The sequence below is a fragment of the Anguilla anguilla genome, chromosome 3, assembly GCF_013347855.1.
Source record: "Anguilla anguilla isolate fAngAng1 chromosome 3, fAngAng1.pri, whole genome shotgun sequence".
Taxonomy (NCBI): domain Eukaryota; kingdom Metazoa; phylum Chordata; class Actinopteri; order Anguilliformes; family Anguillidae; genus Anguilla; species Anguilla anguilla.
The window spans coordinates 20867133-20881509 of NC_049203.1; the positions used below are offsets into that span (position 1 = coordinate 20867133).

The 14377-nt window shown below is 42.6% G+C and overlaps 1 protein-coding gene across 1 annotated transcript; it reads right to left on the reverse strand.

The window, feature by feature from the left end:
• Positions 1–234: 234 nt before the first annotated feature.
• Positions 235–13678, reverse strand: rnd3b (Rho family GTPase 3b). Its single transcript, XM_035411271.1, has 5 exons — positions 13338–13678; positions 12841–12928; positions 3904–4013; positions 2906–3040; positions 235–2347 (listed from the first exon to the last, which is right to left on the reverse strand). Exons 1-5 carry the CDS (start codon positions 13485–13487, stop codon positions 2099–2101), a joined length of 732 nt encoding a protein of 243 aa, XP_035267162.1. The 5' UTR covers positions 13488–13678; the 3' UTR covers positions 235–2098.
• Positions 13679–14377: the final 699 nt, after the last annotated feature.

Genomic DNA, 14377 nt, shown 5'->3' on the forward strand with positions numbered 1-14377 from the left:
AGAGTAAATGTTCAATGTTCAAATTTCACCCAAAGGGCTTTTCCAGGTAACCCAAGACACCGAGTACTTGACTCTCATAGCAGATTCAGACTCTGAAGATTTGCACTCATTTTTGCCTATACTTGTAAATATAGGTTTCATGCAATTTAATAGACAGTAAAATTAGTTACATGCCGAACCCATGTGTTACATGCTGGTATAAAAAAATAAATAAAAACACAACTTGCAAATATGAACATTAAAACTTTTACATTTATTTCAAAGAAAAAAATATATACTTCAATAAATACGGCAGAAACATCAATTAACAGACTTACAAATGGACTTCAAACATTCAAAAAGTGAGGATGTTCTACATAAGACTTTCATAATTTAATAAAAATAAAAACACTTATGTACAGAAAGCATATACCGACTAGCTGATAATACTGCCCTTGAGGACTCCAAATGTAACATTCTGAAAGCACTTCAGAACCATCTCCAGTTGTACAGAGAATTGGAACACACCGGAATATCATTCCACCTGTTTTGCGTAAACTAACATGATCAAAGTGCAACAAGAGCATATGCAGAATATTGTAATGTATAGGGTAGTATCCGGCACTTGAAAGAAAGTGTAGCCTTCAACAAAATGTCAGCCCACCGCCTCCACAAAAAAAAATAAAAATAAAGTAAAATAAAATAAAAAAATACTCAGGCTTATGAAACCAAGGCTGTATCATGTTCTTCAGAGGAAAAAAAAAAAAAAAGAAAAAACAGTACACTTCATTCAAAAGTTTGTTTCCAATTGGGACCAGAGAAATGAATGTATTGCATAGCTGAAGACATCCTTGCAGAAGGAAACTGAACTGCAAGACAGGCCTTTTTGAGACAGTCTCACTGCTGATTGGCTGTTTGAGAAACTTCCTTGACTCAAGCTAGTGTGCACAGCAGACGCAATCACTGACGTCAATGGAGTGGATCTGTCTGACATATCCCACAATACCCTGGTTTAATCATTACCGCCACAAAATTAATTTTTATTTTATTTATTTATTTTTTCAAGAAGCCTACTTGCAAGGCTAACGATACTGTGCTGACCAGAACCAATCAGAGACGGCATAAATATTCCTAGAACTCCCAACAACACTCCTTTTGTGCAGGGCCTTTGAGAACAGCTAAGATGAACAGCAAGTAATGAGACTTAACATTAAAGATTTTCTTTGGTTAAAAATCACAAGGGCAGAGAATATGAAGATAATTGGTACAGGGATGAAAATGAAAAAAGGCTCAAATCCAGAAGTATGGCACAGGTTTCAACAGAACAGATTCCAACTTATGTCTGACTAACTCTCCATGGCAGCTATGAAAGGATGGGAAATGGATTCAAAAGAAAAATAAAAAGCCGAATTTTAACCACAGTGATTTGCTGTCATTTTAGTTCTATGCCTGATGGCCCAGAGTAGGTTTCAAGGGCCCATACAAGAAATAAGTCCTGTCATTTTTTCTGTCTGCAGGCATAGCAGTTTCACACACACACCCCCACCCCCAAAACAAGAGCAGTTGGGGTAGGGAGTGGCGGAAGCCAATTTTTCACATTTTAAAAAAAGCTCTGTGACATCACTTCCTTCCCCTGCACATTTCCTGTGTGGAGGAAGTGCGCAACCCTGATTTCATCCCCTCAACCTCCTGATGCAACATCTATAACGGGGGACACAACTTCCGTGCGTGTGTCTGTGTGAGTGTGGTTAGGTAACCAAGTCAGAAGCACAAAAATGGACACTTCAAGGCCTTAACACAAAGGCAAGTTGACCTATAGGTGGGCATGGGGTGCAGTTTCATTGGAAATCCCTCCAAATAAAGTCACTTTTTGTAGTTGATGGGCACTGCGCACTCCAGAACAGGAAGTGAACCTCAGCTGAGAGTGAGACAGATGCTCTAAAGTGCAACTCATCCCCCACCACCACCACCACACCCCCCTTTATGCATTTGTAAATGTGTTTGAGATCAGGGAGAGGGGCTTGCTTTGCACTCAATTCCTCCTTCCCCTGGTCTACTTCCAGCATCCAAAAAAAATGAAAAATTAAAAACCACATCCACACTGGCAGGGCTGAGGCAGTCACATGACCGTACAACTTTTGGCCTTGTCCTTTCTCAGGTCCGACGCCACAGCCGACAGGTCAGGTCGACCGGGCATGTGCGAGATCCTCTTATTGGCCCGGTTGGACTTGTTCCGTTTGACGTGCTTGCCGTTCTTGTTCACGCAGGCCAAGGTGGCCACGTGAAAGATGTCCCTCACGCTGTTCTCTGACTGCAGGGCTGAACACTCGATGTAGGGGGCATTAATCTGTTTGGCCATATTTGAACCCTACAGGAAAAAAAACACCACAAAACAAGATTAGCCCATTCCGGCACTGCTTAAATTAACAGTGCTGTGCTTCCTGCTGGCGGAAGGTTAAATTCACTCAATTCCATCAGACGTCTGAATTCAATACAAGTGTAATCCTCTTTGCACCGACACTCAGTGGCCTAAAACCATAGAGTCTCAAGAACACTTTAGTCAGTGACCTAGATTAGTGCAATACAGACCCACTGCTCCTGACATTGTTCAAGTAATTGAGAAGCGACTTCAGAAAAAAGAGAGCAAATAAATGTAAATGGTACCAGACAAGCTGCCTTTTGGTCAGGATTAATTTACTTGCACAAGTTGCAGAAGTAAATATCAGACGGTCTGCAAACCATATTAGCAAATGAAATCAGCGCCCCTTTCAGAACGTAATGCATTTCTCCCGCAAGCGCGGGTGATCCATTACAGGTTTGCCGTTGCTGCTGTAGCAACAAAAGCATTTTCCCCATGCTTAATGGGGAAATATGGTTCACTCGGCACCATCTCCTCGGACTGAACAGCAGAGCGACGCCAGCTCACCTGGTCATATGACACCGGCGTCTGCCTGTGACTGGACAGCTCCACCAGGGTCGTGAGGTCCGTCCGCAGGTCCGACTTACACCCCACAAGCAGCATCTTGGTGTTCGGGCAGAATTCTTGGATCTCCCCTTTCCACTAGTGAAGGTGAAGAAAAGACCATTAGGATTTACTTCCATTAAATCACATTCATTGTATAGAGATGTATGCTGAGGAGGAGGTTGCCATGCCAACGCATGCATGTTCTCCTCTTCAGGTTCAACTCTTTTCCCCCACCCAAGACCTCCAGTACACGTGTATATGCTGCATCCTTAAATGTTGGAAATAAGCAACAAATTTTCCCCGGTAACAACAGTCAGTCTGTGGTTGCCGCTGTGTGACAAGTGGATTTCAAGCACAGGCTTAGCAGAGCGGATGGGGATCAGTTGAGCCACACAAGCGAGCGATTGTTTTCACAAGTGGGGCGGCAAACAAGACCCAGCCCCCCCGCCACCAGCTAGACTCCCGCACATGACAGTGGCTTGGCACAGCAAGGAGAAATTCTCAGTGACATCAAGGGTCAAGGGTTTCTCCGCCCTCACAAACCCTGTGTCTGGGTTGCCTCATGTGCTCAACCAAACTGCTATGGCAGCGTCTGGGGTGACCTCAATTATTAGCCTAGTTTCCCCACATGTGTAAGCAGCTTGGGACTACTTTCCCCCTCTGTGGAGCACAAGGTTAAAGAAATGCCTCCCTGTGTGTGAGCCAGCCGCCCTCCCCTTCACGGTTGGTACAACCCAGTTCTCCCCTCTGTCATCTGGCTTTCAAAGTCACTTGACCCACTAACACAAAGGAAAGCTTCTTGCAAGGGCTCATGTGTCTGTAATGCCCCCCATTGAAACAAAGACAATCGCCTTCCTGTCAAATAAGAAAAAAAAAGCTGTATAAAAGGGGGAATTTGAATACTGTGAAGACTACTGAAAGACGAAACAAAAAATAAAATAAATTGAAGGAATACCCACCTTCTTCAACACACTGTCCAGGGTCTCAGGTCGGCTGATGTCAAAGCAGATGAGAACGGCGTCGGAGTCTGGGTAGGATAGAGGCCTCACGTTGTCATAGTATGGGGAGCCTGAAAACAGACACCATTGGCCATTAAACACCAGAACCTCCTGGAGTGAGGGGTATCCAAACATGTGCTAGCATTGTAATTATACAAAATACAAAAGAGGACCATACTAGATTTTAAATCATACATTAAACATCTAAAAAGGTTAAATGCTGTGACTAATCTGTTCAAATTTAGAAAAGTTATTCTGCTACATGATCAATTAAATATTTTTTAATTGTGTCAATGTACACATTTCAGTCAGGAACTCATGAGCAGAAAAAAAAAAAACATTTAAAAGCAATAACTTTGCATGCAAGGGTCAGGTAGGGTAAATGAGTAAGTCAGCAAAATATTTGCAATATTTCATTTCTGATGGAAGAGAACCTCAGACCATCAAACAACATGAAGAAAAGAAACAAAGACAAGACACCGCTCAAAAAGCCAGAAAGTGTTATTGTTCAGAAAGGTGAGAAATGATTTCAAGTGAGACTGAAGCACTGGAATACTACAACCTTCATTAGCCCAATTATTTTAGCCACTATTTTACCTAATGTCACATGCCTACAAAAGGTGCATGCCTAAACGATGCCCATACGTTCAGCATGCATGCACACTAATGTCCAGTTACGCACTGGTCCTCCAGTCATGCAGCACCACGGTTTATGGTGCCGTGTACGCCTCGGTAGCTCTCCATAAACACTCACAGACGCTCACGCCCTCAATACCTGAGCAAGCCATCACTTCAGCTTCATCACACGTTCATTCATTACTTCAACTTCAATCATCCCATTCCAAAGACTCTCAACTCATTAACTGGTCGGTTTGATTTGAACTGAGTGTTCATAAGAGGATGGAAGGCATATTTACCAAATCAGGAAGAGACCTTATGTATTCGAACATCTTTGATGCTTTCAACAAAAAATAATTTGCTGTACATTCACATTCTTGCATTTTAGGAAAAATCATAGTGCAAGATCTTGACTGTCCACCACTGCAGGTTTGGGAAAAATTCAATTTTCCATTCAATCAATTCAAAAAATGAACTGAGATTCAATTAATGAATTACATTTTTAAAAACCTGCTTTTGGGATCTGGTTTCCTGGAATGTTAAAGGGTTGGTTGGGAAATGCATCCACTAGGAAGAATGTGGCGAACAGAGTCACGCTGTAGACCAGGGACACTCCCGATTACTCAGTGGAGAATCTGAGGTGCACCCATAGGCCTGATAACAGAAATACATGGAATTTTGTTTTCCCAGTACAGTGTGCACACACACACACACACACACACACACACACACACACACACACACACACACACACACACACACACACACACACACACACACACACACACACACACACACACACACACACACACACACACACACACACACACACACACACACACACACACACACACACACACACACACACACACACACACACACACACACACACACACACACACACACACACACACACACACACACACACACACACACACACACTCGCTCTACTGCTGCGCTACTTCAGAAAAACTGTAAGTTGAGGACACAGAAATAATCCAATTTAAGACCCAAAAATAGTCCCATAAACTGTAAGAGGCAAAAATGCAGAAGCTTGTCATTCTATGGAAGAGCACAAGGATCACTTAGGCTACATGAAGCAAACCATGTCTGAGGTCTGGTAAAGTTGTCTGAACTGAAAGGAATGAAATAATGACCACAAGCATTTCAATCGGCATACTTATTTAAAGTCATGCAATTTTCCAGCAACCAGATCTAAATTTAGAGTTTCTTTTCTTTATAATGGCAAGAGAACATGTATAAAGGATTTAATAAAATCCACACACTCTATAGTAAATAAACTGCCTTTTGTGAATTTTGAACCAGTACAAAACCAAAGTCCCATTTTGACTTTAAATATGCAGCATATAAATTAAATGAGCCAAACTATAAAGAGACTCTTGCAAAAGCAGATTTGGCCAGAATCTCAAGTGCCTTGTGTCGTGGTCCAAGTCCTTTCAGAACTTTCATACTTCGTTCCAGATTGAGATATAAACAAGATGGAACATCAGATCTGGTGAAGATCTCCATTTGTAAAAAAACAGTAGTAATGAGTTTCTCTGTTAACATAACTGCTAAAGCAAATGCGTGGAGTTAAGTGCATGTCTGGCATGATTGCTTCATTCATGTGACAGAAACTTTGAAACCCACTACACTAAAGCCGCGTTTCCACCAAAATTACCCGGAACTTTCAGTCCCAGGAACTACTTTACCAGGAACTAAAAGGTTCCTTCAGCCAATGGTTGTCTGCGTTTCCACCGGGGTCTAAAGTACCGCGAAGATTAGGCAAATTAGCCCACTGACGTTGTCGTTGGTCCATCTGTCATATGATTTCTTCTGTAACCCCATACTACCACCGAAGTAGCCTACATTATTTTCTAATAACCGGGACAGCCCGGAGGGGTTTATTCCACTTATATACAACGGGTTACCAACAATGACTATATATGGTTACTTTTGTATTTATTGATTTTCATATATCCTCTCAAACACATTCATTAACAGCAGAAAACATGCACACGTTGTAAACAATTTGCTGTTTTATTACTTTCTCGTCGTCAATTCCATATAGGCTAATCACAAAATGACAAGAATAGAACGAAAACTCGGACTTGCGTGAAAATGTAAATTAGTAGTTGTACAGCCACCGTTTGCTTTCCTTCGAAGTTACTGCTAGCCGAGCAGCGAAGTGTGCCCTCCAGATGCGAACCATGCACCATAAATTAGTCCATAGTCTTCCTGGTCTTTTCGTGGAATTGAAAAATGGCAGTAAAATTGAGTACAATTACGGCAGTCTGAAAAAGCTAAAGGGAAGATTACTAGAATTAACCTGTTATTTTACCCGGATAAAAAGTGCGGAAGGTGATTTCCAGTTTGCTTGTACTGTATCACCAATGCTAAATATGCAGAACTACCGCATACCTCACATAACTGTATCAAACGTTTTGAGTCAATTACAACGGGCTAACAAAGAAAATCCGGAATAAAATATTCAGCAACCGAATTAATCCGTTTGAATGTTTTGGTAGCCTACGTAATATGCTGTCCCAGCACAAATGCTTAGCATTTTATAAAACGAATACTAAAGCAAGAAAAGAACAGAAGAGCACACGTTATAATTCCAAGACGTTGACAGGCTATAACCAAAAGTAGGCTACTGCGCCGCATAACATACAAGTTTGATTTGAAGTTATTATGAAAATAAATTGGTTTGCCGTTGCATATTTTCAAACATGGCGGGTAATGGCGGAAAATAAATACAACACAAATGCTACGAGTACTCGACCAATCAGAAATGTTCAGCGCTGCAAGCTCCACCTAAAAGGTTCCTGTACTTTCGGAAAGTACTACCCCCCGAGCAGGAACGTTTTGGGGGGTAAAACAAAGCCCCCAGAACTAAATTTAGACCCTAGTTCCTGCGGTGGAAACGCACCGAGTTCCTCAAAAGGTTCCTAGTTCCGGGGTATAGTTCCTGCGGTGGAAACGCGGCTTAAGATACCCATCATACAGACATTTCTAGGATGAGTATTTAGGAAAAAAATAAAAAGGTTAGGCTACAATGCATGCAAACCATGTCTCCACATGGTTTTAATCCCAGTCACGCCACCACCACACATTATCCCCCTCTCTGTCCCTTCCCTCCCCTCCCATCTTCCTAGAAACATTGTCCCCATCCTTCAACCGCACTGAGACCAGAGTTCCATTCACAGGCTACAGACCAGTAAGGTGACGGGGTCACAGTCTTATACATTCTACTCTTTTAAGAGTTTAGCAGACACCTTTATCCAGAGCACCTTGCATTTTACAATCAATCATACACAGCACCCTGCTCAATGCTACAACTGGAAGTGCCCCCTATGAGAATCAAACCAGGTACCCTCTAAGTTACAAGTCCACTTCCCTAACCCGAGTATAATACTGGGCTCTTTTTGCAATCTCTTTTATGATGTCCTAATCTCCTCAGTCCTCAACGTTAAAATGCTCCTTAAAGGAGCGAGAAGAGGACCTAGGAAGCTCCTGGAGGATTATTGAGCAAGAAAACATGAGTGCATCCTTTGCAGAAGTATTTTTTCTGGAATGCATGGCATACAAATAATCGACCTGTGGATCCACCTCTAACTGTATCTGCTGATGTGGCATCAAGCTGACGGTGGACTGAATGACATTCCATTTATCTAATAGGCTACACATTTTCTTGATTCTGTCGCCCTCGCATCATTTCCCTGTAGCCTTTCCTGAAAGGAGCTATGGAAGGGAGAAAAGGATGCAAGGAAAGGATGTAGGCCTAGAGGTAAAATAAGCAATTGGAAAGAGCCCATTGCTGGCAGTTCAGATTGGGCCCTAAAACAGCCCAACAAGCCTGCCAAAGGCACAAACCCAACTCCTAAAAGGGAAGAGCCATTTGGCCTAGTGGGAGGGGGGGTAGGCATACACCAGACCACAAGAAATGTGGTCTTGGCCACAGAAATTGCAAGCTTTTTTTATGCCAACATTTCCCATCACACCCTTGATCCGCAAAGGACACCAAGCTGGTTTTCATTTCCAGCAGGACATCTGGTGGGTCAAGAGCCATTCTGAGTCAAGCACCCGTCAAAATCTGCTCCAAGATTCATTCACTACTAACAAAGATTAATTGTTAATAGATCCCAGATACAAACCTCACTCAACGCGTAATATCCCAGAGAGTTAACGCACTGAGGAGCTTCTTTCAGTCTGACACTGCAGAAAAGAGGCAATGGCCTAAATGGAGTCACAGTTCGAATTTAATTAGATTTAAGATACAGGAAAACTAGAACTGGTTAAAGACGCCATATTGTTCCAAGACCAAAACATGCCATTCACCCACAGTTAAGACCGAAAAGGGAACAAAAAAAAAGGATGTCCAACTTGGAGCAAAACTACAGTTCAGTTGCCTCCTGTCTTCTGTTATGCAACACCACCTAAATTCCATCTCCTCTCTCGATAACAAGATAAAAGATTTAATTCGCAAAAAAAGGTTCATTCATCCCCACATTCAGACGAGCTCTTAAATAGCAGTTCCCATCTCAATCCTCACAATGGATTCTTTGTACCGAAAAAGAAAGCCCCAACCTTTCCAACTGAGGAATGTGAGGCATGCGGGTCCAATTCACCCAGCCCTGAAACGCGACGCCTGAAACGCGATCCCGAAAACAATGGCTGAGGTCTACGGAGGGGGGTTAAGCATACCCAGCAAATTTACTGAAAGCATGGGAACGGCGATCATGATCGGGGAGGGGGGGCTCAGGTGACACCACGGCAACTCTTCAGTCTCTTCCAATCACCAGGCCGCTTCACTGAAGGCCAGACTGAAAGCAGAGCCCCGAGCTCACTGAAAATATACAAGCATTTTGACCTCAGTGTGGTTTTCAGTGTAAAACAAGCACAGCGGCCTTTACAAGGCTGTCTTGCACCAGTGAGGCAAAGCAAAAAAAAAAAAAAAAAAAAAAAAAAAGTTATCCTCCCCCCCCCCCGCCAAGACCCATGCATGAAGGTGAAGGTCTGTTCAAGGAGAAACTACACCTCTGAATCCCAACTTTTAAAAGTGCTTCGTGCAGTGCTGCACTATATTAGTACATTGAAATATACCGATTCAAAAACAGTGGAATTGGTAAATGACCTTTTTAGGTAGCCTATAAATCAAAGCCTTAAAAATGTAAAGGTGCTAAGCTCAGTGGGACTGTGCTCCACTGTTCACCATTTGAAAAATAGAACTGGCAAATGTCATAAATGCATTGTGTTAAATTACTTCAGTTTAGCCATTTAGGCTGTGATTGACAGACCCAGGGTAATTAAACCTTTCACAGATAATTGAAGAACAAAAGGGCTGCCAGGTAAGGGCTTCTTCAGACATGCCCATCCCCCACAGACACAAGCATGGCCTGATAAGAGTGGCCTGTTTTACAGCCCCCATTCAAAAGTACGGCTGTCTTTAGCCTATAGAGCGCATTCAAAAGGAAGGAGTCAATCCCACAGCTGACCCGTCTGCAGGGGGCTAGACACACAGAGTGACAGACACACACACTCTTCTGTCCAGATAGTTATTTTCAAAAACTCATGTCTGATTTCCATCCCCCGTTTTTTTTTTCTCTTTTGTAAAACAGTGCAAATGTTCACCATTAGGCTACATCAGTTGTTGCCATTTGCATTTATGCATCAATGACTGGAGTTATACCAATTAAATTGGTGCGTAGAGCAATATATCATGCACAGTACTGGACTGAAAATACAAGAACAGACAACAGAGTAGCTATAAAGCAGCAAGGACGATTTACAGTAAAATTCAGTTGTGTAATCTTAGTCGCGGTTTCATTATTGACATGCAGAAATGCTACACCTCATTCACTGCACTGTGTACACAATTTTGTACAAATGAACAAACGATGCAAATTAAACAGAACTACTTGGGTCCACCAATATAACAAAAGGACAATTAAAATGTTCCCCTCTCCATTTTGAAAGCACCAATAATGACCGATTTGGATGAGGGGTCCCCCAGGAAGTCTAAGGAATTCCAGAGTGTGTCTATGGGGGGGGTTCCCCTGAATTCAGAGGATGCAAACAGAATAAGAAAAGGGGTGCTTTGACACAAACACTCACATTCACAGGACAAACAAAAGGTGTGTTTGAACACAAAACATACCTCCATCATTAAGTGTTGGAGGCATTCACAGTGGGGCTGCAGGGATCTGAATGGCTCAAACATGTCAGACACAGCACCATTCTTCTCCAAGCACCTTTCAGTCTCACTGCTATCCATATATTGGAGGGGATGAGGAGGGGAAAACCAGCCAATTATAACCCCCATTTCAGCCCTATCCCCTCCCCTCCTGCATCCATAACAGTCAAAGCGTTTAGCAGCTGCTTGATTGACAGGTCCCCCCACCACACACACTAATCACTCATGGGCAGGGCTGCATTCTGCACTGGGATAGTGACTGATTAGCCAACAGATCTGTTGACATCCTAGCTGGCTGCAGTCTGTACAATGGCCAGTACACAGCCAGGGAGGCAGCTGCTGTTTTTGCCCATAGAACAGACCAAATTACACTCAGTGAACCCCCAAGATAAAGTCAACCACAGTGCTGCTCAGGAGGTATCGTTTCAGGGCTTTACAAGCTGCCAGAATTAATCAACGTTATAAAAATACCCATGGAAATCTTTAATGTCCCTTTCTTACATTTCAGAACGTAACAGAAATGATTACTTGTAAATAAAATGAATTCATTCAATTCCAAAAGCATGTTGAGACATGTCCCAAACTGACAAAGGTAATGACGGGCAACTGGCTTCCAACGCTGATAAGAAATTCCTCCATAAAGATACTCCCAGCTGTCAGCATTTTGGAGAAGGCATGTGCAGTCTGCAGCTGAGTGGACAACAGACCCATGGCCTAGGCGGGCTCACAAGAACATACCCAGCTGGAGGTGCAGTCTGCTCCAGCATTCTCCAAACTGCCTCCCCACCCCTTCCCCCAAAACCTGCTACACTGTGAAGCTGGTTAGCAGTCTGGCCAATCAGAGAGCTGGATGTTTGGCAACAGAAGATAATTACTTCCAGACACCAGAAAGGAGCTCCAAGGTTTATTATTTTTTCTCTTCTGTTCCACAGTGGAAAACAATCTTTACAAAGAACAGGTAAGAGATGTAGCAAGCAGAGTCCAGTTTTTTGTATTTATCAGATAAAGCCTGCTGTCCAGCAATCACTATGTGTAAGGAATCAGTTATGTAGCTTGAAAGAGAACATTTATTTTAAATACAGGTGTAGACATTTAGTCAATGGATTAGATATAGCACAGTACAATATAGGGAACTTGGGTCTTTGATCCTTTTAAAATAATTCCCCCATTACTGCTTAGAGGCTGTGATAATTTTTTCCCAGTTGAGAAAACATTTATGTAGGCCCAGGCAACTCTTTCTTCAGTTCGATCAGTGTTAATTCACCGTTGAAAAGTAATTGCATAGGTCTGCCAAGAAATCAGTAATTCCCCCAAGCCCTTCTTTAGACGACCACACCAATCATTACATATGTGCAAGACTGTAGCCTGTATTGGTCTCCTGTGTGGCTGGAAATGTGTAAAAACAGGGTGGGTGTGCGGGCGGTGCGCCGGAAGATTTAATAACGCTGTCCGCCCGCCTGTCCAACCGACCAGTTCCAAGCATTCCAGAGACGGAGCGTCACCACAGAAAGCCTCCACAATATAAGCCGTCGCAGAAAGCGTCTGGTTAACACCAAGCAAATGAGGAGCGTCAGTTCCACGGGGGTTATAGAAGCACAAGCCCGAACTTATGCAAGTTCGGGGACTAGTGGGTAATAGTTCCTGCATTAGTTGCAATGACCAACAGTTAGACATCCCAAATAGGCTACTGCAACGAAAAAGACAGTGCCGACTATCCTCCCAAAACTGTAGCAAAGAAAGAGAACGTTCTTTTTTTCAAGGTTCGCGACCATATTTCAGTCTAGACAATCATTTGGTAACACATAGCGCTACTTTTCATTTAATTACATATTTCCGCATTAGGCCAGCACGTAGTCAAATATTTCATTCAATATTGCCTATATAAATTTAGTTATTCTTTGACATCTAAAAATACTCACGTATGAAAAAATGCATGGAATTGATAGGCTACGCTTTACACGACAGAAGCGCAATGCTACTCCAGCAGACAATAATGAAAAAGCAGTACATTTTTATGATTAGACACAGCCTACCAGTAGGCCAATGATATAAAAACAGCAGAAAGTGAGATCTAAAGCTCTTACCTGAGGTGTCCCACAGACTGAGTTCAATCCTTTGCGTGTCGATTTCAAAACTGGCAGTGTAATTCTCAAACACCGTGGGAACATAGTTCTAAACAAAATGAAATCATGTTTAATACAACACTGGGGAAAGTGTAGCAATATGCACAAACCCTTAGAGAACAGTTACTGCCTACAATCGATTAAAAACGGCATTGTTATCCTTCCTCGAACAAAGAAGTTCACGCTTGTTCAGGACTTCGATTTTGGAATACACAGCCTGTATTACAAACCCAACCATCGTAAATAAAGCTCATCTTCACATGCAGTGATTTTGATTTATTTAAAGCAAAGCCGTGTGGCCAGCTTATTAGCTGGCAAGCGGTGAGAGAAATGCATTTCCATAACAGCGATATGGATTTAAAGGGGTAGTCGAACACCTCCGCTTCACTACATCAGTTGGGTTGATTCACGAATCCATAGGAGTTTAGCTATCCACCGACATCCTCACCCAAACGTACCTCTGGGAAGCAGTCCTTCGCAAAGACATGAAGTAAAGCAGTTTTCCCACACTGACTGTCCCCTACGACTACTATTTTACATTTCACACTTTGACTTGGATCCATCCCGGATTTAAGAGATAGCTTCTGGCTAGATCTTCTCTCCTTCATTGATTTCCGTTTTTAAATAGCCTAGTATTCCAAAGTACCGACTTCGGGGAAGAACAAAAAAATCAAACTTTGGCACAAATCTGTTGAAAACTCCCGGGGCAGCTGTTCCTAATGTGAAACTGGGCACGGTTTCTTGGCGAGCACAGGAGAGCGTTCCTCTCTCCGATTATCGTCTGTACTGTGGAAGCATGTTTGCCGGTTTATATACGCGGCTGAGAACCAATCGCTTTCTCTCACATCTGAGGAAGCGACGCGTCCCTCCTCTTTTCCCGCACGGGACAAAAGGCACTGGAGACCCAGAGAAACTACGTAAATAACTACAATGAGAGCGCCCCCATCGGTTTCTATTATCATCTACCAACAAGGTAGGCTATATGTTAAATGCCGTAAATCCTTATTGAATGATGCTTCCATAACTAAAATGTTAGGGTATTTTAGAAGTTTATATTGACAAATATGCCCGCAGTACGATGCACATAAATACACATACATGGAATGTAGGCTTAAGCCTTTTCTGGACCTTCTATGCTGAGTGACACCCTTAAACTGACTTAAAGGCCTGTCTAACGCACCCACAGAAACAGATGTTACTCTGACACAAACACGAAGTTGAACATACAGCTACTGAATATGTTCAGAGCTGTACTAAGCTTTTCCGTGGCTTTCTTTTGTGGGTGTCATTCATTTTGTTTACTTATTATTTTTACAGCAGCTATCCTAGCTGGGTGCATCATTCAGTGAAACGTCAAGTTTTGCCTGCTTGTCTGATTCATGTTATGGATTTGTCTGACTAACATCAAAACAAAATGTTTCCCTTAATCTTATTGCTAGAGTTATGTTATTTTCTGAAGTGAACTCCTGCACACATGGACCCTAAATGGTAAATCTTG

Bases quoted from the DNA above. Each gene is read 5' to 3' on its own strand.
- rnd3b (XM_035411271.1), bottom strand. From the start codon at position 13,487: ATGAAGGAGAGAAGATCTAGCCAGAAGCTATCTCTTAAATCCGGGATG. The intron at 4,014-12,840 runs GTAAGAGCTTTA...GTCTGTTTTCAG, and splicing joins CAGTCTGTGGGACACCTCAG to GCTCCCCATACTATGACAAC. The intron at 2,348-2,905 runs GTGAGCTGGCGT...TTTTTCCTGTAG, and splicing joins CGCCGGTGTCATATGACCAG to GGTTCAAATATGGCCAAACA.